The 21,945-nt window shown below is 49.7% G+C and overlaps 1 protein-coding gene across 1 annotated transcript; it reads right to left on the bottom strand.

Annotated features, from left to right (window-relative positions):
• Nucleotides 1-618: 618 nt before the first annotated feature.
• pth1r (parathyroid hormone 1 receptor) lies at nucleotides 619-21,470 on the bottom strand. Its single transcript, XM_030114944.1, has 13 exons — nucleotides 20,901-21,470; nucleotides 10,707-10,809; nucleotides 7,768-7,878; nucleotides 7,560-7,681; nucleotides 6,699-6,793; nucleotides 5,219-5,405; nucleotides 4,345-4,498; nucleotides 3,949-4,009; nucleotides 3,403-3,469; nucleotides 3,177-3,271; nucleotides 2,085-2,226; nucleotides 1,945-1,986; nucleotides 619-1,867 (listed from the first exon to the last, which is right to left on the bottom strand). Exons 1-13 carry the CDS (start codon nucleotides 20,964-20,966, stop codon nucleotides 1,517-1,519), a joined length of 1,596 nt encoding a protein of 531 aa, XP_029970804.1. The 5' UTR covers nucleotides 20,967-21,470; the 3' UTR covers nucleotides 619-1,516.
• Nucleotides 21,471-21,945: the final 475 nt, after the last annotated feature.

The raw sequence follows: 21,945 nt of genomic DNA, 5'->3' as shown, positions 1-21,945 counted from the left end.
CTGTTTGCATTGTCGTTGTTATGTCATTTCTTTGTGTCATTGTGACTGTTGCAGTTGTTGTAGTCATAGTCACCGTTGTAATCGTACTCATTGTTGCAGTTGAAGTTGTAGTAATTTTTGAAGTTTTAGTTCAGTCATTTTTGTGCTTGTAGTTGACATTGTTGCAGTTGTTGTCACTTTTGTGGTTGTAGTTGTAGTAATTGTGTGTTTTTCTGGTGCAGTCCTTGTTTTGACTGCTGTACCTGTTTTTGTAGCCGTAGCTGTTCTGTTGTTGTGGTCACCGTGGTCATTGTTGCCTCCATTATCGCTCCAGATGTTGCTGTGTTGATCTCTGTTGTGATTGTTCAATTGATGTTGTTGTGATCATTGCTGATCTTTCTGCCGTCATGGCAGACCTCCATCCAGCCCTCCACTGACTCAGGCTCTGTAGAATCAAACTGTTTTAGTGCTTTCAGAATTTTGGGATATCTGGAAACTATGGAAAATATGTGGATCAAAGACCTGAAGACATGGAAACAAAGGAGGAGCTAAATCTTGGATTTACTGCCTGCCTGAGTCCCTAAAGCTGAAAACTGTCAACAATCAAAAAAAAAAAACAAAAAAAAAAACAAAGCTCCACTCATGCAGAAAGTGTTTGGTCCTGAAATCTAAAACCTGTTGAGAGGCAGAAACACGTCACATTTCAGATGCTGGGATGAAAGCAAACAGCCACCAGGAGGATTCGAGCAGTGGCGTTTCAGTGTGGAAGTTATACCAGGCATTTTCATGGACAGCACCAGCAAAACGAACATTTCTCCTCGTTGGTTTGCCAGGAAATGCTATGATTGTAGGAATGCCCTCAGCTGTCGCCAGCCGCTCTGTTTGACACTATTTACAACGTCAGAGATTAACACACATAAACATTACAACAGTTTCATCACTTCCACACCAAACACCGTTAGCTCACAATTCTAATGTAAACATAGTGACTAGATACATCAAAAGCAGCACGACGTCGGAGCATCTCTGTGTCCTTCAGGCTTCCCTCCCGAGGAGACGCAGCTTTTCTCCCGTTTCGTCCGTGAGCTGCAGCCCAGCTGACTGTCGACTAAATGTTAGTCGACTTTCCACAGTCAGACAAAAGTCAGTAAACCTGAAACGAAACGGTGAATCGATTCTGAACCGACTGTGAGCCGACGGAGAAACCGTGGCGATCTGCTCCGGCGTGTGAGGAATGAGTCTCATACATTCACTTGAACTATTCAGACGGCAGCGTTCATCACGACATGGACCGAACGCTCCAGAAGACGCTGACTGAAGTACAATAACTACAGAGGACTTCATTACCTGAGTAACTCGGCAGAGCGGAGAGACACTGGGGCCGAACCAGAGACTTGCTGCTGCGATCTAAACTGACCGGCGGAGGCAGCAGTCTGTTTCTCCAGGGAGAGTCAAACAGGGTCGTCGTCAGCCGCTCTCCTCCACCCGTAACGTTCAGGTGCCACGGGGCCAGATGTTCATGGCTGTACCTGAGGTGTCACATGACCGTCTCCCGCTCCTCCACCACTGGCGAGGGCTTTAGGTCCTCGGCGGGCCGGGAGTGCTCCTCTTCGGGGGCGTGGAGCTCCTGCCCAGAGGACGGGATGGAGTTTTCCGACATGGAGCCGTTCTTCACGTACCCGGGCAGGTTCCTGTGGCCGTTGACAGGCGCCGGTCCCAGCCGGGTGGTGAGGTGGAGCGCCAGCGGCCCTCTGGCCGTCACGTTGGTCACACTGGTGTGCGACACCATCGGTCCGTAACTGTAGGTGTTACTGCCACTGCGAGCCTTTCGCTTAAAGTCCAGAGCCAGAGTCCTCCTGCTCCACGACTTCTTGATCTCAGCTTGGACCTGTGAAGAGACAAAGAGGCGACGTGTGAGAAGTCCAGCAGCTTCAGCTTCAGCCAGCGCACAGAAAGAGTTCCCACCTCTCCATTACAGAAGCAATAAATGATGGCAACCAGGAAGCCCTGAAAAGAAGAAAGAGAGCACTCAGTGCATGGAGAAGCCGATATCTGAGCCGTGGAGACCTCCAGCTGTGGACTGTCTGCAGGTCAGCCGTCTCTACCTGGAAGGAGTTGAACAGCATCTCGTAGTGCATCTGGATGAGCCACGGCACCCCGGACACCTCTGTGTACGGCATGGCATTAAAGATGATGTAGTGGACTCCAAACAGAGGCATCAGCACCAGCGTGGACTTCAGCAGCTTCCTGTGACACCGGGCATCTTGTGAACATCACAGAGGGACAAACTCTCCAAACATCAACTGATTCTCAATCACTGACTGAAGAGCAGAGTCGGTCCTGCTCCATGTTTAACATTAAGACTGAAACAGGAGTATCTTCTGACTGTGTCTGACTGTGTCTGATGGTACCTGACGGTGTTCGATGGTGTGTCTGAAGGTGTCTGATGGTATCGGATGGTGTCTGACAGAGTCTGATGGTACCTGATGGTGTCTGACGGTGTCTGATGGTACCTGACGGTGTTTGATGGTGTGTCTGAAGGTGTCTGATGGTATGCGACGGTCTGTCTGATGGTGTCTGAAGGTGTCTGATGGTACCTGATGGTGTCTGATGGTTTGTCTGACGGTGTCTGATGATATCTGACAGTGTCTGATGGTACCTGACGGTGTTTGATGGTGTGTCTGAAGGTGTCTGATGGTATCTGACAGTGTCTGATGGTACCTGACGATGTCTGATGGTACCTGACGGTGTCTGATGGTATCTGATAGTGTCTGATGGTACCTGACAGTGTCTGATGGTATCTGACAGTGTCTGATGGTACCTGACGGTGTCTGATGGTTTGTCTGATGGTATCTGACAGTGTCTGATGGTAACTCATGGTGTTTGATGGTGTGTCTGAAGGTGTCTGATGGTATCCGGTAGTGTCTGACAGAGTCTGACGGTACCTCACGATGTTTGATGGTGTGTATGACTGTGTCTGATGGTGTGTATGACAATGTCTGATGGTATGTGACGGTGTGTCTGATGGTTTCTAATGATGTCTGTTGGTGTCTGACTGTATCTGATGGTGTCTGATGGAATCTGATGGTATCTGAAAGAGTCTGACGGTGTCTGATGGTGTCTTACGATGTCTGATGGTATCTGACAGTGGTTCTGATTCTGCTGCTGGAAGTGGGTCACATGATGAAGTCCAGTACCTGTACTGCTGCCTGGTGTCGCACCGTCCAGCATTGGTTTCTCGTAGTTTGGTTGCCAAGACTCTGATGATGTTCAGAAATAACACAAAATTGACCTGAGGGAGAAAATAGCAACTTAATGGTGTGATTGGATATAATGGCTGTCATTAGAGTCAGATTGGTTGTGGAACACAGGTGCAGTTAAACACAGTCATTTGGCTCCCAGCAGGGAGGAAGCTGGACTCACCACAACAGCCACCAGGATGGGAACCTGATAAATCCACTTCAGGTTGCCAGCACTCAGGTCCCAACACCTGCAGAAGGCGGAGAGAGGTGGATCAATAGGGGGCCTCCATCAGGGCAGCTGAAAATGAGTGATGATGGAGGATGGAGGATCTCTGTTTCACTGTCGCACCATTTAACTCTGACTGACCGCAGATGTGCAGATGTTTGTCCACAGATCACAGTACAGACGCAAATCTCTTCTGGACTCAAGTAAATCCTGCTTCTGAGTATTCCAGTCCAGTCAAAGAACAAGAGTAAAAGTTCAGAAGTCAAAGACAAGGAGTCAGAGTGCAGAAGTCAAACACCAGGGGTTGGAGTGAAGACCAGGAGTCAGAGTCCAGCAGTTTGCAGTCTGTGGTCAGAAAGTCCTGCAGGTGTGACAGTGGTCGCTTTGAATCCTGCCGTATCGAATCCATGTGATTTCCGTACTCATTCAGCTCAGACGGCGGCGTTTCTCTGTGTCTCGCTCGTTAATAAACAGACGGAGTTCGGGAAGCAGATAACTCACTCGGTGTCTGCGAACATTGCTCTGACGGTGGCCCACACGGTGACGAACACAGCCGGCACGCCTACAGACGGAAACACAAACAGTCGGCTGAGTTTCCAGTGTGAGAGGATGACGGCCGACGACCTCCTGAGGGTCGAACCCGAGCAGCACGGCATCCACATTGTATGCGCTGTGCTGCAGTCATTCATACGCACAGTGTGTACAATGCAGGTCCCGTGAGACCCCGACAGCCATCCTCATTCGGGTCAGCGGGGTTCATCGAGGGATGTCCCTGTTTGCTCTGGCCTGCGGATTCACTAATTACACCTTCTAATAAATCCACCTCAGAGCAGGAGATTAAGGCCCACAGCTTACAGTGCAATCATAATGGTTTCAAATGAAGGAAGGCAATCTCACCCCATCCAATCAGGGTGAATCCCCACAGGTACTTCCTGTCGGAGAAGAAGGTCATGAAGATGAGGCTGTGCAGGTACAGGCCCTCCACCAGGATCCAGTAGTAATTGGTTGCCAAGAAGTACATGAACAAGGTCACCACCACCTTACAGCTAATCTGTACACAAGTATCAGAGAGGAGGAAGATGTGAATTCCGCTCACGTTTCCCCTGAGTAACATGCTTACATCTGACATTCGCTCTTCATTACATGTCTGCGATTAGAGCCGCAGCGAGCCTCTGCTCTGATCTGAGCCGCAAACAAACATGAAGCACATGATGAACTTCAGCCGTCACAGGGACTGATAGAGATCCCCTCTGCGGCCATGCGGCGCTGCAACGTTCACCAGTTCAGCGCCATTTTACCGTGACCATGGCGTTCTCTGCGTGATCTCTGTACTGAGAGTGTGGAAAATATCAATATGGCATTTCGCCGTGAAACTCAGCTGCCTGATAAAACATTGATTTAAGAGCTTCTAGTGTCAATTTTTAATAAATAATGACGGCTCTTTGAAATGTGAAGACAGAAGGACTTATGACTCCTCCTCGCTGCTGTTGGTTTCCTTTTGACTGAGCAGCCAGCGGCTGGTCTGCAGTGAAATCGGCCTGTTTTCCTTGATCTCGCAGCTTTTCAGCAGCTTCAGCTCTGAGATTCAGAGATTGCTGTTTATCTGCTGCTGTGTGTGAACCTGAACTCCACTATGGTGAATGTGTTTCAGCCCAAAACAAAGCGTTGTGTTCTCTTCAGGTGCAACAAGGGCAGACCTTCACCAATCAGTTCAGGGCTGAGAAAACATTCCTGCACGGCAGTGGGAGGCCCCGGTCACGGGATGACTCACAAACTGAGCCTTGTTGGCTGGAGGAGCATCAGTGATGGACTTGAGGTCTTCGACGGTGACTCGCTCGGAGTTCTCCAGCGCTGACCCCGAGTAGAGCACCACGTCCTTGACGAAGATGCTGATGGCTCTCAGCATGTAGGACACGAACAGGTGCATGTGGATGTAGTTTCTGGTGCAGTGCAGCCGACTGTGGAGCGGAGGCGGAGGAGGATGATCAGTTAACGAGACAGTGTGAGAGAGAAAAAAACAACGTGTGTGTGTGTGTGTGTGTGTGTGTGTGTGTGTGTGTGTGTGTGTGTAACCGTTTTATTTTTTCCTTCATCTTTCTCCAATGAATGTTTTTAAATTAGCTTTGTGTCTTTCTGTTACCGTTTCATTCATACTTTATGAGACACACGCACGCACGCACACACACACACACACACACACACACACACACACACACACACACACACACAGTGTTTTCAGTGTAAGAGCTCCTTAATGAGCTGCAGTTGTGACAAGCCTCCCTTGGAGAACTATTGATTGAAGAAAACTAATTTCAGGAATTTCCCTGGTGAAACGTCTTCAGCTTCACTGCCGGTTTACACCGGTCTGCTCTGACATCTCCGCTTTGGAGAAACTGAAACGGCTTCCTGCCTGACCTCTGACCTCTGACCCTGACAGACAGCTCCAGGCTCCACTCAGCTTCATGCCGACAGATTAGAGAAACACTGAGAGACTCTTAAATGACTGAAGCCAAAGCACCTACAATTCTTTTTTTTTTAAACCTGCTGACAGGTGTGATGCTGTGGGCGGGGCTTCATCAGAGGAGACTGAGCTCCGCCTCCTCATCTGCCTCCAGGAGAACTTCCTGTTCCGGTGGAGAGAAGGACTCCACTCCGGTTGTCATGGTGAATCAGTGATTCTGTGACTGATAGTGGAACCAAGAAATCCCGAACCCTCTGGTTCTGGATTGGATGAGCCTGAATCAGTCACTGATCCAGGATCAATGAATCCTACTTTTGTGCAATAGGCCCCAGGACTCATCTAATCCAGAACCAGAGGGTTCAGGATTGACTGGTTCCAACAATCCTGAACCTGTACCTGATCCTGGTCTGGAGCAGACTAGCTCCACAGAATAAATCTCTGTTGTAACCTGTCTCACATTGTCCTGTCCTACTTTAGAGCAACTGGATCCGGAATCGGTTCATCCAGGATAACCAAGATATCCCGGCTTAATCCCTGATCTTGATTTTGTGCAACAGGCCCCTGGTTTCTAATGGTCTCAACTGGTTTTTGTTGGTCTCTCCAGGTTTCTAGTGGTCTCTTGCGGTCCTTCCTGGTTTCTAGGGGCCTCTGCTGGTCTCTGCTAGTCTCTCATGGCTTCTAGAGATCTCTACTGGTATCTCCTGGTCTTTCCTGGTTTCTACTGGTCTCTGCTGGTCTCCACCAGTCTCTCCTGGTTTCTACTGGTCTCTACTTTCTTACAGCTACTTACCGAAAGTATCCCAGAATGACGACGGCCACCATGAGCGAGCCCAGAGAGATGGAGTAGCCCACAGTGTAGATGAGGTACAGGCGGTGGAAGACTTCCTGCAGGGACCAGAGAACAGATTCAGGAGACAAACACACAGTCAATCAATCAATCAATCAATTTATTTTTGTATAGCCCAGTATCACAACAACAGTTGCCTCAGAGGGCTTCAAGATGTTACATTGGTTGGTAAAAATAAAAACACTGAATAAGCATAATGTTAATATGTCAAATTCACAGTAACGAGACAAAATGAAGCAACCACCGCCTTAGACCCTCACATCCGGCAAGAAAAAACTCCAAAAACCCAGTGGGAAAAGAAGAAATCTTGGGGAGAACCACAGTATGGAGGGATCCCACTCCCAGGGACGGACAGCTTTGGCAACAGCTAGCATGAGACAATAAGAAGTAAAGCCTAGGACTATGTTGAGTATAGTCCGTTGGACGGTCCAGCACAAGAACCACGGATCCCAGAAGTAGCATCACAAGCACTGAAACGGCAAGGACTTTCTTTATTCATATGAGAGAAGACCTGCTGCTCCACACCCAGACCCAGATCTAGATCCAAATCCAGACTCAGATCCAGATGTAGACCTGAACCCAGATCCAGATCCAGATTCAGATCCAGACCCAGACCCAAATCAAGACCCAGATCTAGATCCAGATCCAAATCCAGATCTAGACCCGAACCCAGATCTGAATCTGGAACCAGATCCAGATCTGAACCTAGATCCAGACCTATATCCAGACTCAGATCCAGACCGGAACACAGACCCAGACCCAGACCCAGGCCTTCATCAGGTCTGCCAGCGCTCTGGCGCTCACCTTCTCGTAGCTGTGGTTGTAATGGTACAGGAACTTGGCACACTCGTTGTAATTGGCCCACGTCTTGTTGGCGGTGGCGAGTTCCCACGTCCCGTTGTTGTCACAGCGGCGGTACACCAGTCCTACAATTAGAGGCAAAGTCAAGGAAGTTACCTCCTCCTCCTCCTCCTCCTCCTCAAGCCCCCCCACCCCCCCGAGCCTCCCGCACCTTTGTGGTTGAAGTCGTAGATGTAGTCTGGACAGGAGGTGGACACCAGTTTTCCAGGAGCTCCTTCAGGCCAGCAGACGATGCCGTCCCACTCCGGAGCACAGAACCCGTCTGAAGGAGCAGAAAACATCGATCCCAGTGAGCTGGGTTCTGCTCAGGGAGAACATGAGTCAGGTAACAGTGAAGACTGCGGGACTCTGGTGACAAACCGACACTTCTCTGCAGTTCACCTGGATGTGAGAACACCGTCTCTCTCCATCACCGCTCCTCACTCTGGGACAGTCACCTGAAGTGTTGGAGCGTTCAGCCCGAGTGAAGTGACAGTCCGATGTCTCTGAGTTCATGAGATCCACTGGGAGTCCGACGGTGGGAGAAAAGTCACTTTTCCTTCACATTCCTGCCTCTGGTTTGGCCCTCTCGCTCTATTATTGAAAACATCTGCCCACTCTGACCACTAATAAGTAGTTGAGGATAAAACTGAAACGACCCTCTCTTTGCAGTCGATCCATTATTTTCTCATTCCTGTAATCACACTCAGGGAGAAACTTCTGATGCAACCAGCTCATTTTTTTTATATTCCTTTATTCAGAGAATTACAGAGCAGAGCGAGTCCTGCTGATCTGCAGCTGAAACTCACACTGACCACACATCCTGAGAGCTGAGCGTTACCAGCGGACCACCTACCAACAGGCGCACGCACACGCACACACACGTACACACTCACACACACACCCACGCACGCACAGATCTGCGGTTCCTGTCCTGCAGTTGTCAAAACACATTTAGCCTTTTCTCCTGATACACTCAACCTTTTACAATGACTGCTGATGTTATTCTACAGCCAGACCACGAGCTCCGAGCCGGAGCTATTTTCACACTGCAGCGTCTGAGGATTTGAACCCACATCCCTCCAGTGTGCGCCCGGGCAGCCGGACCGTCGCCCTCAAAGAAAACCTTGTCTCAGTCCATGCACAAAAAACCAAACATCAACAGAACTGAATCCACATCGGTTCATTACCAGAGTCATCAGTCCTGGTGTCCGTGAATAGTTCAGAAACCACAGCGTCACCGTTACAGCGCCGGGCTGTCAGTCGCACGCAGACGATACAGCGCCGGGCTGTCAGTCGCACGCAGACGATACAGCGCCGTTCAGAGTCAGTCGCACGCAGACGATACAGCGCCGTTCAGAGTCAGTCGCACGCAGACGATACAGCGCCGTTCAGAGTCGGTCGCACGCAGACGATACAGCGCCGTTCAGAGTCAGTCGTACGCAGACGATACAGCGCCGTTCAGAGTCGGTCGCACGCAGACGATACAGCGCCGTTCAGAGTCGGTCGCACGCAGACGATACAGCGCCGTTCAGAGTCGGTCGCACGCAGACGATACAGCGCCGTTCAGAGTCGGTCGCACGCAGACGATACAGCGCCGTTCAGAGTCAGTCGCACGCAGACGATACAGCGCCGTTCAGAGTCGGTCGCACGCAGACGATACAGCGCCGTTCAGAGTCAGTCGCACGCAGACGATACAGCGCCGTTCAGAGTCAGTCGCACGCAGACGATACAGCGCCGTTCAGAGTCGGTCGCACGCAGACGACACAGCGCTAAACTGTCAGTCGCATCAAGACGTTACAGCGCCAGGCAGAGTCCAGACCAAGAGAACATAATCAAATGATCTGAGGAGACAGACACAAGACGTTTATAAGGTGTTCTGGATAATGTAATTTACCGTGAGGGAACATGGATGATGTACTGAATAACCACTGAGTTGAAAACAAGAAGATCCAAGGACGTGAGAGGAATGTCTGGAGAACACAGATCGACGCAGTCGATGAAAATGACGGAACTGACATTAGAAGGTGGAGGAATAAAAACAGAAAAAATAGACCTATACTGAAGCTAAAAAGAGTTTCACAGGGTTCTATCTTAGAACATACACTAAAGTTAAAACAGGGAGTTCCACAGGGTTCTGTTTTAGACTATTTGGCCCAAAACTTTGGCCTTTAAAAGTCTGAAAAATCACAATATTTTCAAGAAATCAAAGTCTGGATGTGTTTTGCTTCTGAACTCAGGTCAAACAGAAACACCTGACAGAGAAATGATCTAAGATCTAAGATCTAGAACCACTGACAGGAACCTGGAGTTACTCTGGACCAGGACCAGAACCACTGAGTGGAACCTGGAGCTACTTTACAACAGACAGAAAGGTCAAATCCAGTGATGTGGAACCGAGTCCTGCTGCTCGGTGTGAAGAGTCAAATCAACCCAGATCCTCTCCTGATTAAACCCAACATGTTTATTCCACCTTCTGCAGTCCTGCCATCAAACCGACGTGTGCAGCCGTCCAAACCAGGTCAGCCAACCGCCCGTGAACACGAATCACAGCAGGACCACCGAGACCACCAGAGTCCAGCTGGAGCAGGAGACCTGCTGGGGACCACGTGGTTCCAGCTGAGACCTGCTGGGGACCATATGGTCCTAGTAGAGACCTGCTGGGGACAACGTGGTCCCAGTAGAGCTCAGTGTGCTGAAGCATTTCCCTCATTTCCTGATAAGTCCGAAAACACAGGGGGTCAAAGGTCAACATGAGGCCAGCTGTCTGCTCACGGGTGTGGAGGAGCTGCGGAGGTACGGCTCACAGTGTGGCAGGGGTCCAGGGTTTGCATGTTCCCCCCATGCCTGGGTGTCTGTGTGTGATTGAACGGTGTGTGAAGAGTTGGCCGGCTGCTGGACGCCGTCACAGCGCCGCAGACGGCCGTACAGGTCGATTCTGTTTCCTCGTTAACACAGTCTGCAGAGGACAGAGACCCCGGCTCCACGCCGTCTGTCGATTCAGCAGCTCGGACTTCCACCCCTGCCGTCCTGATGTCTGTGCTCATGAAGGCGTGAACGTGACTAAGGCGGCGCTGTGCGGGAACACTGCGGCACAGCGGCGTGACTCACCTGGAATCTTGGTCTTCGACTTAATGCTGCCCTCACACCTGCGCTTGGCTCGGTACACCAGGCCGATCTGCTCCTCCTTCGTCAGAACGTCGTCTGCATAAACCTGCAGACACAGAACAGAGGAAGGAGTCAAAACCAGCAGAAACAGATCCCCAGAGCAAGGCTCACTCTGAAACACGGTGGAGGATAAGACTGAAACATGGAGGATAAGACTGAAACATGGTAGAGGTTCACACTGAAACTTGGTGGAGGTTTAGACTGAAACACGGTGGTGTTTCAGACTGAAACATGTTGGTGTTTCAGACTGAAACATGTTGGTGTTTCAGACGGAAACATGTTGGTGTTTCAGACTGAAGCATGCTGGAGGTTCAGACTGAAACAGTCTGAAGCGTCTTCCTCGGCCAGGTTCTCACAGCTGAGCTCTGAATCTTGAGCGGGTGCTGCGTGTTTCAGCTCTGGTTCCTCAGACCTCAGGTGTGGTTTTCCAGGCAGGGAAACATTTTCCGCCCTAACAGGTCAGGCTGTGACTGACTGGCTGCTTGTTGGAGGATCACTGCCGGCCGCTGACAAATGTGACTGCAATAAAAATGACCACATCTATTTTTCAGCAGAGCGTGAAGAGAGATGGAAACAACAAACGAGGAGCAGAGCTGGAGGATTTCCTTCGGTCCTCATCATGAAGCAGAAGCAGACACATCTGCTGCAGAGCACCTCAAGGTGCAGCCTTGTTTTCTCTGCTTGGCCGACCCGAGCAAACGGAGCATATTAACGGCAGACGTTTAATCTCCGCATGCTGCTTTCACTTTCAGCCCGGCTCCACGTTTCTGTTCCGCCATTCACCCGAGCCGTCTGCTCCCCTCCGTGAAACCAGGAGAGCCACGTCGACGCGGTTCAGCCGAGGAGTCCGGGAAAATATCTGAAACTCAACATACATCTGAAATGGCGTCAGGAAACGGCTCCTGTTGTTATTCTCAGATCTCCAGCTCGCATTCCAATTCCAAGACCAGGACCAGAGTTTCTGGACCAGAACCGGGACCAGTTCGGTGCTGATGTGGAGCCTGAGAAGTTCACCAGACGCTTTCAGGAGGAAAATAGCCAGAACTGCTGTGCCATGCTGTGGTGGCTCGTGCACTGCTCTCGTGCACGATGCGTCGGCTGAGCCACAGGACACATCAGCTTTTATTTCTTCCTGGTGAAGTGTGACCATCAGACTCCTGGTTTCTGCGGCGTCGGTTCACGTTCTGCCACCCCATCATGTCTGCGACCACTTCAAACAAGACGCCAGTGTATACATCCCATAATATCTGTCTCCATCAATATTTTCACAGCTCTCAGGTCTAAATCCAGACGGAGAGCTGCAGAGAGCCTCAGCGCTTCGCACAGCAAACAACCACGGAGAAACGGCCTGCGACCGCCGGCGGACCGGGATAGAACCGGCGTGTTGACAGAGCCGAGGCCGCCAGGCCACCATATTCCAACCCCGCTTCTATTTTCACGCACCAGCCAGCGCCAGCTGCTTCAGGTAAGGCTGTGACGCAGGACCTGTCAGGACCCGGTCCATCTGTCAGGAGCGGGTTCGTCCGTCAGGACCTGGTCCGTCCATCACCCCATCTCCAAACGTTCAAATCCTCCTGCACTTGGACATTTCTGGGATTGTTGATCATAGATCGTACAGAGGGACAAATTATCGTACAAATATGATCGTTACCATGCATCTGGCAACACTGAGCTGTATGGATGTAAAGATGTAGAGCTGCATGGATATAGAACTGTACAGATGTAGAGCTATAGAGCTGTATGATGTAGAGCTGCATAAATGTAGAGCTGTATAGATGTGAAGCTGCATAGATGTAGAGCTGTATAGACCCAGAGCTGCATAGATGTAGAAATGTAGAGCTGTAGGGTTGCAGCGTTGCTGAGCTACAGAGCTTCAGAGTTCCAGAGAACCTCTGGACCAGAACAAGGCGTCAGTCCTCAGAAACATGGGCAGGATGATTAGCTGTGGAAGACGAGGATTCTGGGTAATATGTGTAGCCCCTGATTATTATTCTGAAAAGTGTCCATGGGCTGAGGTCCAAACCTCCAGAGTAAACACGGAGGGGAGACGGACTGCCTCGCCGGCCCACCGGCTCATGTTTGGAGGAAAAATAACCAGCATGTAAATATGAACGTTTTCTTCACTCGCCACAAAACAAAATCCTCTGAGATAAACCACAACTTTCTATTTGTAGTCTGAAAGCCGCTCAGAGACGCCGGAGCAGAGCTGAAGGAGCTTTCAGCAGCTCTGGCTCTGACTGCAGGACTGACTGAAGGACGCTCACTGAGAATTAAAACATTACGTCTTTTTAATTGATGAAACTGTTGTCAGGCGCGCAGACGAGTGGAGACGGTGGGTTTCTGCTACACTACCAGCGCGTTTTCTTTTTTTAATCAGCGCTGCGGTGAACCCAATCATTTCCTGAAAGGTTCTGCAGAGGAGGCTCAGCAGAAAACACCAAACAAAAACCCCCGAATGCGAAAACACTTCGCTGCACCACAAAACCCACTGCAGTTGAAACGGGGATCATAATGAGCAGGAAGTCCACCGCTCTCACATCTCAAGTCCAGAACGAGGAAAACAGAAAGTCTGACGAGATGGGCTCCGTCTCAACTGCTTTACAGGAAATGCCACCGTAAAAAAAAAAAAAACCGCGTGCTTCCAGCGTCAATGGACAAAACGCCAAACGTTCCCCGAACAAAGATTAAGAAAGGCTTCGCTCGACTGGCGGTTCGGCTGTTTTACCGCTCGACTGTTCTGGTAGCTAATCGAAACACGTTGAACCTCGGATGGTCGGTCGTGACTGTGCACGTCATCGCGAGGACAAACAGCGTGTCTGAGTTCAGCCTGGAAAAGGACGAGCCAGGATTTCCCAGAATGCCGCTCTGTTTGGCCATCGCTCGGGGAGGATGAGATTTTTGCAGGTTTTGGGGTAAACGCTGGTCGAACATGAGCCTCTGCTGTCCGGCTCACACTTCATCACATGCATGATAAATAATACCCGGTAAATATTGACGCTGGTGCCGCTGAAGCGGCTCTATTATGGGACCAAAGTCCAGTGTTTGCTTTGTGTACTTGTTTTGGTCATCTGCCATTCTTTACACCGAAAGCTAACATTCACTTCCTTGTTGTTGGCTTCGATTCAGAAAGAGATCCCTGGGGCTTCTGGACTTTCCTCCATGTTTTCGTGTGTGTGTGTGTGTGTGTGTGTGTGTGTGTGTGTGTGTGTGTGTGTTTTGGAGGTTAACTGCAGAAAATTATAACTTTGCTGAATCTCATTTTTAACGGCCTGTCCAGGATCTGGAAAAAAACATGAATGCGTCGCTCTTGACATGTTGCACCGCATGAATGTTTCAGGATGAGGTTTCTGGATATTCTAAACTCTATGAGTCAGTGCCACTCCTCTTCAACTGTGCAATTTGCATTTGATGATAAAACCACAAACCACAAGACTGGTTGTCCTTTGGAAAGGCTGCAGACCACATTCTGACTCAAAGCAGCATTTAGTTCCTAATTATACCCCGAAGAGAGCAGCGCTTCTGCGCCCCGTGGAAACTTTGTGCGAGCTGCGATGGCGTCGCGCTCGCACATTAAAAGGAGCATTCTGACAACACAAGCGACACACACACACACACACACGGCTATCACGCCGCACTCCACACCAACAGCCACTGAATGGATGGGCGTTCGCTGAGGATTACAAAGATGTATTTTCCAGAGGATTACTAATCTGTAAAATGCCTGTGTTTTATTTCTGGGGGTCCATTGAGCCAGGCTGCAGAGCCATCTCATCAGTTAATCCTCCACATGTAGCATCAGCAGCCCGCAGGCGGAGAACCCCAATCACCACGCGCTGACCAAGGACGAAGAGCAACCCACCCCCCCGGATTCAGAAACAGAAAAAAGAGCAACATAAACTCTACTAATAACGGATGTGCTTCACTTTCTATAAATAAACACCAGTAAAAAGGCAGACAAACAGCTTGGAGCCCTGAGGAGCTTAGAAGCCATTCCACCAATCACTGATTAACAACATAAATGAATGAGATGAGCGAGGAGGCTGCAGGACAAGCAGCACAACATGAAATGGTGAAGGCAACCACCGGCCGAGCACATTATGCGCACGAGACACCAGTCGCATGCGAGCGGCTCTGGATGGTGGTGGTGGGTGGGGGGTGGGGGGGGAATCATGTGATGTTACATTAATTATTGCATCTTTAAACCAACCAGCAACATTTAACGGCTGCGGTTTGGGTGAATTTATGGTCGAGCATCGTTATCTGGTTTATAAATGCACTGAAACTTCAGAATGATGAAGCTCCACCTTAAACATTTACCAGCAGTCACCACTGAAATATTAAACACTTAACAAATACTTTCACTAATACTTTAACTATACTTTAACTAGTATTTTAACTAATACTTTAACACTTTCACTGATATTTTAACACTTTCACTAATACTTTAATTACTACTTTAATACTTTCACTAATCCTTTTACTAGTACCTGAAAGGAATACTCCAAAGATTTTGGACCCACGCCCTATCCCTATCATTTACAAAGTGATAAGCTCATAAATATCTTTTTTGTGTCTGTGTGTCCAGTGGCTGGATCCCAGCTGTTAGCATCGTAGTTAGCTTAGCTCAACTGCTGGAGATGAAAAGGAAACAGAGCCGGACTGACGAAAGTGGACGAAATAATCCTTCCAGTGGTCCAGGGGATGGTGTATTAGCAGGTGAAGTAGGAAGGATATACCGGCGCACAGCGGCTGAGTCTATGGCTTCTACTGCTGTGCTCCGGTATATCCTTCCGCACAGCACTGCGCATGCGCAGGTCTGTGTGTGTCAAAAGGTTATTTTAAAAGAAAACACGTCTTTTAAAATGTTTTATAACCATTCGGATTTACTTCACGTGCTAATACGCCATCCCCTGGACCACTGGAAGGAGTATTTTGTCCACTTTCGTCAGTCCGGCTCTGTTTCCTCTTCACCTCCGGCAGTTGAGCTAAGCTAACTGAGATGCTAACAGCTGGGATCCAGCCAGTGGACGCACAGACACAAAAAAGGTATTTATGAGCTTATCTCACTTTGTAAATGATAGGGATAGGGCGTGGGTCCAAAATCGTCGGAGTATTCCTTTATAACACTTTAACTAATACTTTAACGCGTTCACTGATACTTTAATGCTTTAACTAATACTTTAAGTAGTACTTCAACACTTTCGCTAATACTTTAACACCTTAACTTTAAAACTTTAACTAATACTTTAACTCATAGTTTAACACTTTTGCTAATGCTTTAACACTTTCACTAATCCTTTATCTATTACTTTAGCATATGTTTGTACAGAGGTTGAGGTTTGAGCTGGTTCTACGTTGACTCTGGGTGGAAAACCTTGAGTCAGATCTTTAACTCCTGGAGAAGACGCGTCTTTCCGTTGATGTTTACTGTGGATTTGCCACTGTGGTTCATAGAAACTCGTCGTTTAATCAGTCTGAAGCAGACTGTGACCCTCAAGCAGAGGCTTCTGGAGACGGTCAGTTAAAAAATTGTGTCTGAATACGTTTCTTAATTTGGTCGTGTGTGTTGTGATAGTTCCAAACAGCAAGCTAAAGCTAGCTCCTACTACCTGTGAGGGTTTTTCTCGAGGGAGGGGTTATTTCCCCTCGTGATGTCATGGAGGGAAAACCTCTAAATCGTCGGTTTGAACACCCGTTAACGTGGAGGCAGCGACAGAAAAGACAGACTTTCTTCACTTCTGGGTTCTCAAACAGACTCTGCGGACTGTTAGGAGTAGGACTGTTACTGTTAGAAAACAATTTGAAAGACAATTTTGCAGAGTACGGGACCTTTAATTTCAAACATGAATGATTTTCTTTGTTGTGGTGCAGAGTTTATGTGATGTGTGAAGAAAATGACTCCAATCTTCTTAAACTGTGATGAAATCTTCTGATAAATCCAGCGAAACGTCCTCAAAACGTCTCCTCTGGCTGATCGGTTAGTCTGATACCAGCGGAGGCAGGTCAGAGGTCAGGGACAGGTCGGAGGTCAGAGTCACGTCAGCAGTTGGACACAGGTCGGAGGTCAGCGACAGGTCATAGACAGGTCGCTGCTGCAGACAGAGCTCCTGGATGGAGGACAGACGGCTCTTCAATCAGCCTCTGGTTCCACCTTGAGCAGAGGAGCAGCGCTGGGCTCTAATTATTCAGCTCCTAATCACGAAGCCTGGAGGGCCGCTGAGAGGAACCTGCTGCCCGCTCTCATTCAACACTTATTATATCACAAAGACTCAAAGAACAAATTAAAGCCAGCAATCACTTTCCAGAAGAAGGCATCAAGCTGTCCTGAAATCCTCCAGAGAGAAACAAACAGACACTTGAATGCTTTCCCTGTGATTGGAACTGGATTTAGACTGTAATTCACACTGATTTCTATTGTTTGTGCTGAGTCACAGTCTGACTGACGTGAGAGGAGAAGCGCTCATCTCTACTCATTTAGCTTCTCATATTTATTCATGCTGACTTTCACTCTGGCTAATGAAATTCTTTTTATTTATAGTGACTCTAATGATTTTCTCACTTCTATTGATTTATACTGTGATTGATGATCTCAATGAGCTGATTGATACTCCAGAATTTAATTGATTCACACTGATTACCATTCAGATTTAGAATCTAATCTCAACTCCAATTTAGATCATTTCATAGTCTGCATCTGATTTATGTGTGTACACACACACAAACACACACACACACACAGACATGCAGGCGTGACGCCTTCATGCTACGTGTAGGTGGCGGTTGCCATGACGACGTTGTCCCTCTGGGACGCTCGCAGCAGACAGATCGTCTGACGGAGAGAGGATGAAGGAGAGTCTTGATAGCGATCGTCACACGGAACCTGGAACTCACAGCGTCATTACCCACAATGCAACGCCTTGATTTGTTCAAAACATTTATTAAAAGTTCATCTGCAGGCTTGTTGTCAGAGGACTACCTGGACACACACCCGCCTCCTTTCTGAGCGCCGTGGACTCTGTTTGTGTCTCCTGGAGGAAGAATGAAGCGCTTCGGTGCGTCTGGGATTAGGTGGGAAGGGCTGCGTGGAGGCGGAGTGGCCCTCACACTCTGCATAGCTGAGAGTTTTCACGGGTCGACTCCACAAAGTGACGAGAGGATTCCAGGAAAGTCTGCCGCCGGATAGAGAGGAGACGTGGAGCGTCTGACCTCTGACCTCCTTCTGAGTCCGGCTCCATCAGAACTGTGCAGAGTTTCTCCATCTCAGCTGGACGGACGTCAGAGCACGATCCAGACGATGGAGTTAAAATCCGTTCTTGTCGTACGTTTACAGAGTCGCTGCTGAGCTCTCCGCTCCACACTTCACACCAGCTGGACGCTTGGAAAGCTCCTTTCAGAGACTTGCAGTAAACAAACAGTGAGTTAAGACGCGGTTTCTACCCAGAAGGCTTTGCTCTGATACCTGCCGGAGGTGTGAGAGCGGCTGCATTCTTCAGCAGGAGGAGTGAAGGAACGTTCAGGTCACACAGAGTCAAGAAAACAGCAGGTTTCCTGAGTCAAACACCGAGCTGAAACCCAACGCGCTCCGGTAACACGTGCACACGCACACGCACACACAAAATAGAGAGAAACCATCTGAGCATCAAAACAAAAGCAGCCCGAGTTCATGGCCATGGGGATTCAGACCGTCTGAACACAGAAGCAGACACTCAGTTTCATCTTGACTTCAGTGAAACGGAGCAAACCTGCATATTGAAACTGTGGACTTTGTTCTGTGGTGGAGAGTCGACCCGATGAGCAGCTGCTTCGCCAAGCTTCAGGAGGCTTCATGCTGCTTCAGAAAGCTTCACGCAGCTGCTTTACGAAGCTTCGCAAACTTTCATGCTGCGTCACTTCTGGTCTCAGCTTCGTCTCCCTCACCTTCCTCTGAAACTGTACTGGAGGTGCTGGAGCAACTCCCAGCTGCTCATGGGTGAGGGCAGGATTCACTATGGACGTGTCTCCAGTCCACAATAGGTCAAACAGAGACACACCCAAACCCACACACACACACCCCTACACACACACACACACACAGATAAACATGTTTTAGGACCGTGTCAGGAAACCCACACACAGGGAGAACATGCAGAAAGAACCACTGGTCCTTTTCCGGGATGCGTTACTCTCAACCTTCCTACTGTCTCTTATTTTGAAAGAGCCTGTGAGACAACAGCCCAGTTTCACATGAAGAAACCAGAACCAAGTGTTTTCCTTCAGATCTTCTTTTCTCATTTAGTTTTTCTTTACTTTCATCTGACTTTAAAGTTGGTCTTCCCATTCACATCCACTATTCTCTTGTTTGTTTTTCTTGTTGTCACAGTTCTGTTTATGTGTCTGATATGGTAAAAACCAAAGTTTTATTGTTGAACTTGCTCTGTTTTATAAGACTGTTCACTTCCAATGAAAACACCTTGAAGGAAATGATCTGGATAATATGACCTTCCCGTTGTTCTTGTGTTTTCTACGTTGTTGATCCAAGCAGTGAAAAAGCTCCTCATTGTCCCTGCAGTCGGTGTGACTTCAGTTTGCTCACTGTTTCCTCATTTTCAATTTGCGTATCTGAAATAAAGTCTGAACACGTGGAAACGGCGACTGTGAGTCAGCCGTAACCTTTCTGTCCTGACGCCGGACTCATCATGAAAGACGGCGGTGCAGCAAACTAAATTAACCTGAGCTGAAGCAGACGTGATGCGCAGCGAGCGCCGTCCGGCTGCCGCCTCCCGTTAATGTCCGTCTTCACGTCACAGACCGCCTCCGAGCCCACAAGCAGGAAGCACATGGAAATCTAAGATCTCACCAGCCGGGAGGCTCTGGACCAGACCAGAGGAGCAGAGACCCAGCAGGGTAATGGGTTGACTGAAATGTAAGGGATTCAGTTCCCTGGTTGACTGGAGCGGAGGGTCAGTCGTTCTACTGCATTCAGAGCCTTTAAAACATCATTCCCATTAGAAATCAACGCCACTGAGTATCGCAATGCTTTGCCGCCGTGTCAATATTGTTCACCCCGATGGTTACTGCCGCTCTATCAGGTCGATCGGCTCGAGTCTTCCTGCCGCAGAATGTGTTGAGAACAGGTCAAATTACACTCAGTCATTTCAGCAATGTTTCACTGCCGGTGCCGAGGGATCAGTCAGGACCTCCAGAAGCAGTCAGACCCGGGTCCGCGTTTCAGCCACATGATGCAGCGTGGAGTCACACCTGAGTGATCAGTGTGGGAGCTTCCTGTGGACACCGGGGTCACGAGGCTGCGTCCCTGAATGCACAGCGTCCTCCGGGCTAATGGAATAAGTGAGTGAAGCATGTTAAAACAGCATGAATCCTCCTGTGTTCGTATCTGTTCCTCCGCTCGTGACATCCAAACACTTCACTTTGTGTCTCTGAGCACAAACTTTCCAGCCACAGGCTAAACTCGCAGATATTGTCCCATTTAGGCCGTTTGGGGGGAAAAAAACAGAAAAACCTCGAAGCGAGTAAACAGCCGTCACAGACGGAGTCTTCCAGCAGCCCCGTGTTGAATCAGCTATAAATACACTGCGAGCTTATAATTGTTTTCCTCTGCCATCTCCACCAATGAGCCTGCAGGTCTGCTGCGGTCCGTCCAGGACCACATCAGTGGGAAAGAGCAGCACAGCCCAGAGCCCGGGCCAAAACACACAGCGTGGGTGTGTGTGTGTGTGTGTGTGTGTGTGTGTGTGTGTGTGTGTGAGAACACGTCTTGGGATTTGAAAGTGCCATCATAAATGACATTACTGTGTGAGGCTGCAGCTGGATTGAGATGATCTGCGCTCATCTCTGCTGGTTCAGGTCGCTCCCGCTGATCACAGCGCGACAAACACCCGATCGATCAGAGAGGATCGATGTGTGTATCCGCACCTGGCCATCTCTCTGTTTGAGTGTGTGTGTGTGTGTGTGTGTGTGTGTGTGTGTGTGTGTAGGCATCCCTCTGCTGCGATGTGCTGAAGGTAAACGAGACCTGGACCAGAGGAGACCTCCACCCTGCTCATGTCTGATGTGATGCACTGAGGCGGAGACCTGGACCAGACCCCCGGGTCCCGGTTCCACAGACCTCCACCCTGCTGGGTGTGCTGGGTTACTCACCAGGCAGAAGCCTCCGAGCAGGGAGATGAGCAGCAGGTCCAGATTGTGGAGCGGAGAGGATCCCATGCCGGTCCTGAGGTGGTTCTGACTCCAGGAGTCCCAGCAGGCTACAACAGATGCTGATGAGGCAGATTAAATGATTTAATCTACTTTAGTCTCTTCAAAGTGGAGTGCCCGGCGCGCTTCACTCCATCTGCTGTGTGGATGCTGGCTGCAGTTTGTGAAATCATCACTCTCTAATGTCCTGGATGGAGTTTCCTATAATCTGCTCCACGCTGCAGCTCGGCTCTGCCGTCGTTTCTCCTCATCTGCCTTTTTGCCTCTTCTGAAATTACATCCACATGTCAGAAGTATTTCTGTCCTCCCGGCGCTGCGGTGGGAAGTTCAAATGATTCTTTGTAGGGAAGAAACCCGCTCTGTACTTTTAAATTTCCCCCTCAGACTAACTTGAAGCCTCCAGTCTGGAGCTCTCCTCCCGGCTGCTGCTGCGCACGCTGCGCCCTGGCTGCACGCACCGGACCGGACCGCCGGTCTCCATCAGCGGCGCGCGCGCTGTCAGTCCTCCGCGGACACGACCGACCCTCCACGGACCCAGCAAGACTCCTCACACACGTGTCTTCCGGCCGCCGCGTCTTATTCCCACGAGACGTTCTCCGGGGGGAGCCGCGGCGCGTTCAGGGACCGGAACGGAGACGAAGTGGACTCCCGGCGGAGGAAAAGCCCGTCGGTGGCGGCGGCAGGAGGAGGGCGCAGTGGGCTCCAGATGTGGCAGACAGCTGCCGTGCCGAGCGGCGGCTCTGTGGATGGAAAAGGGGCCGGAGCGAGCGCGGCGCTCATTGGTGCGCCGCCTCTTACGTTGGAGTAAACCACGGCTCCGAAATGACATATTTTCTCACCCCTCAAACAAACTGCACATTCAACAGATCGCAGGGCCTCGGCCAAACCGCTTTTCCCCCTGCAGCCTCTCTCCGAGCTGCATCTCGGCGGCTCGGGTTACCGAGACATAATGCGCGAGGCGGCTTTTAGGAAGAAAGTCAGGAAAATA

The sequence above is a fragment of the Salarias fasciatus genome, chromosome 18, assembly GCF_902148845.1.
Source record: "Salarias fasciatus chromosome 18, fSalaFa1.1, whole genome shotgun sequence".
In the NCBI taxonomy this organism is placed as follows: domain Eukaryota; kingdom Metazoa; phylum Chordata; class Actinopteri; order Blenniiformes; family Blenniidae; genus Salarias; species Salarias fasciatus.
This window is presented reverse-complemented; position numbering and strand designations above follow the sequence as displayed.

What these genes read in the sequence shown, in the direction of transcription:
- pth1r (XM_030114944.1), bottom strand. Translation starts at nt 20,966, where the DNA reads ATGGGATCCTCTCCGCTCCACAATCTGGACCTGCTGCTCATCTCCCTG. An exon ending in CAGCCAACAAGGCTCAGTTT is followed by an intron (nt 4,499 to 5,218) that starts GTGAGTCATCCC and finishes ACTTGTGTACAG; the next exon opens with ATTAGCTGTAAGGTGGTGGT. An exon ending in GACACCAGGCAGCAGTACAG is followed by an intron (nt 2,227 to 3,176) that starts GTACTGGACTTC and finishes CCGGTGTCACAG; the next exon opens with GAAGCTGCTGAAGTCCACGC.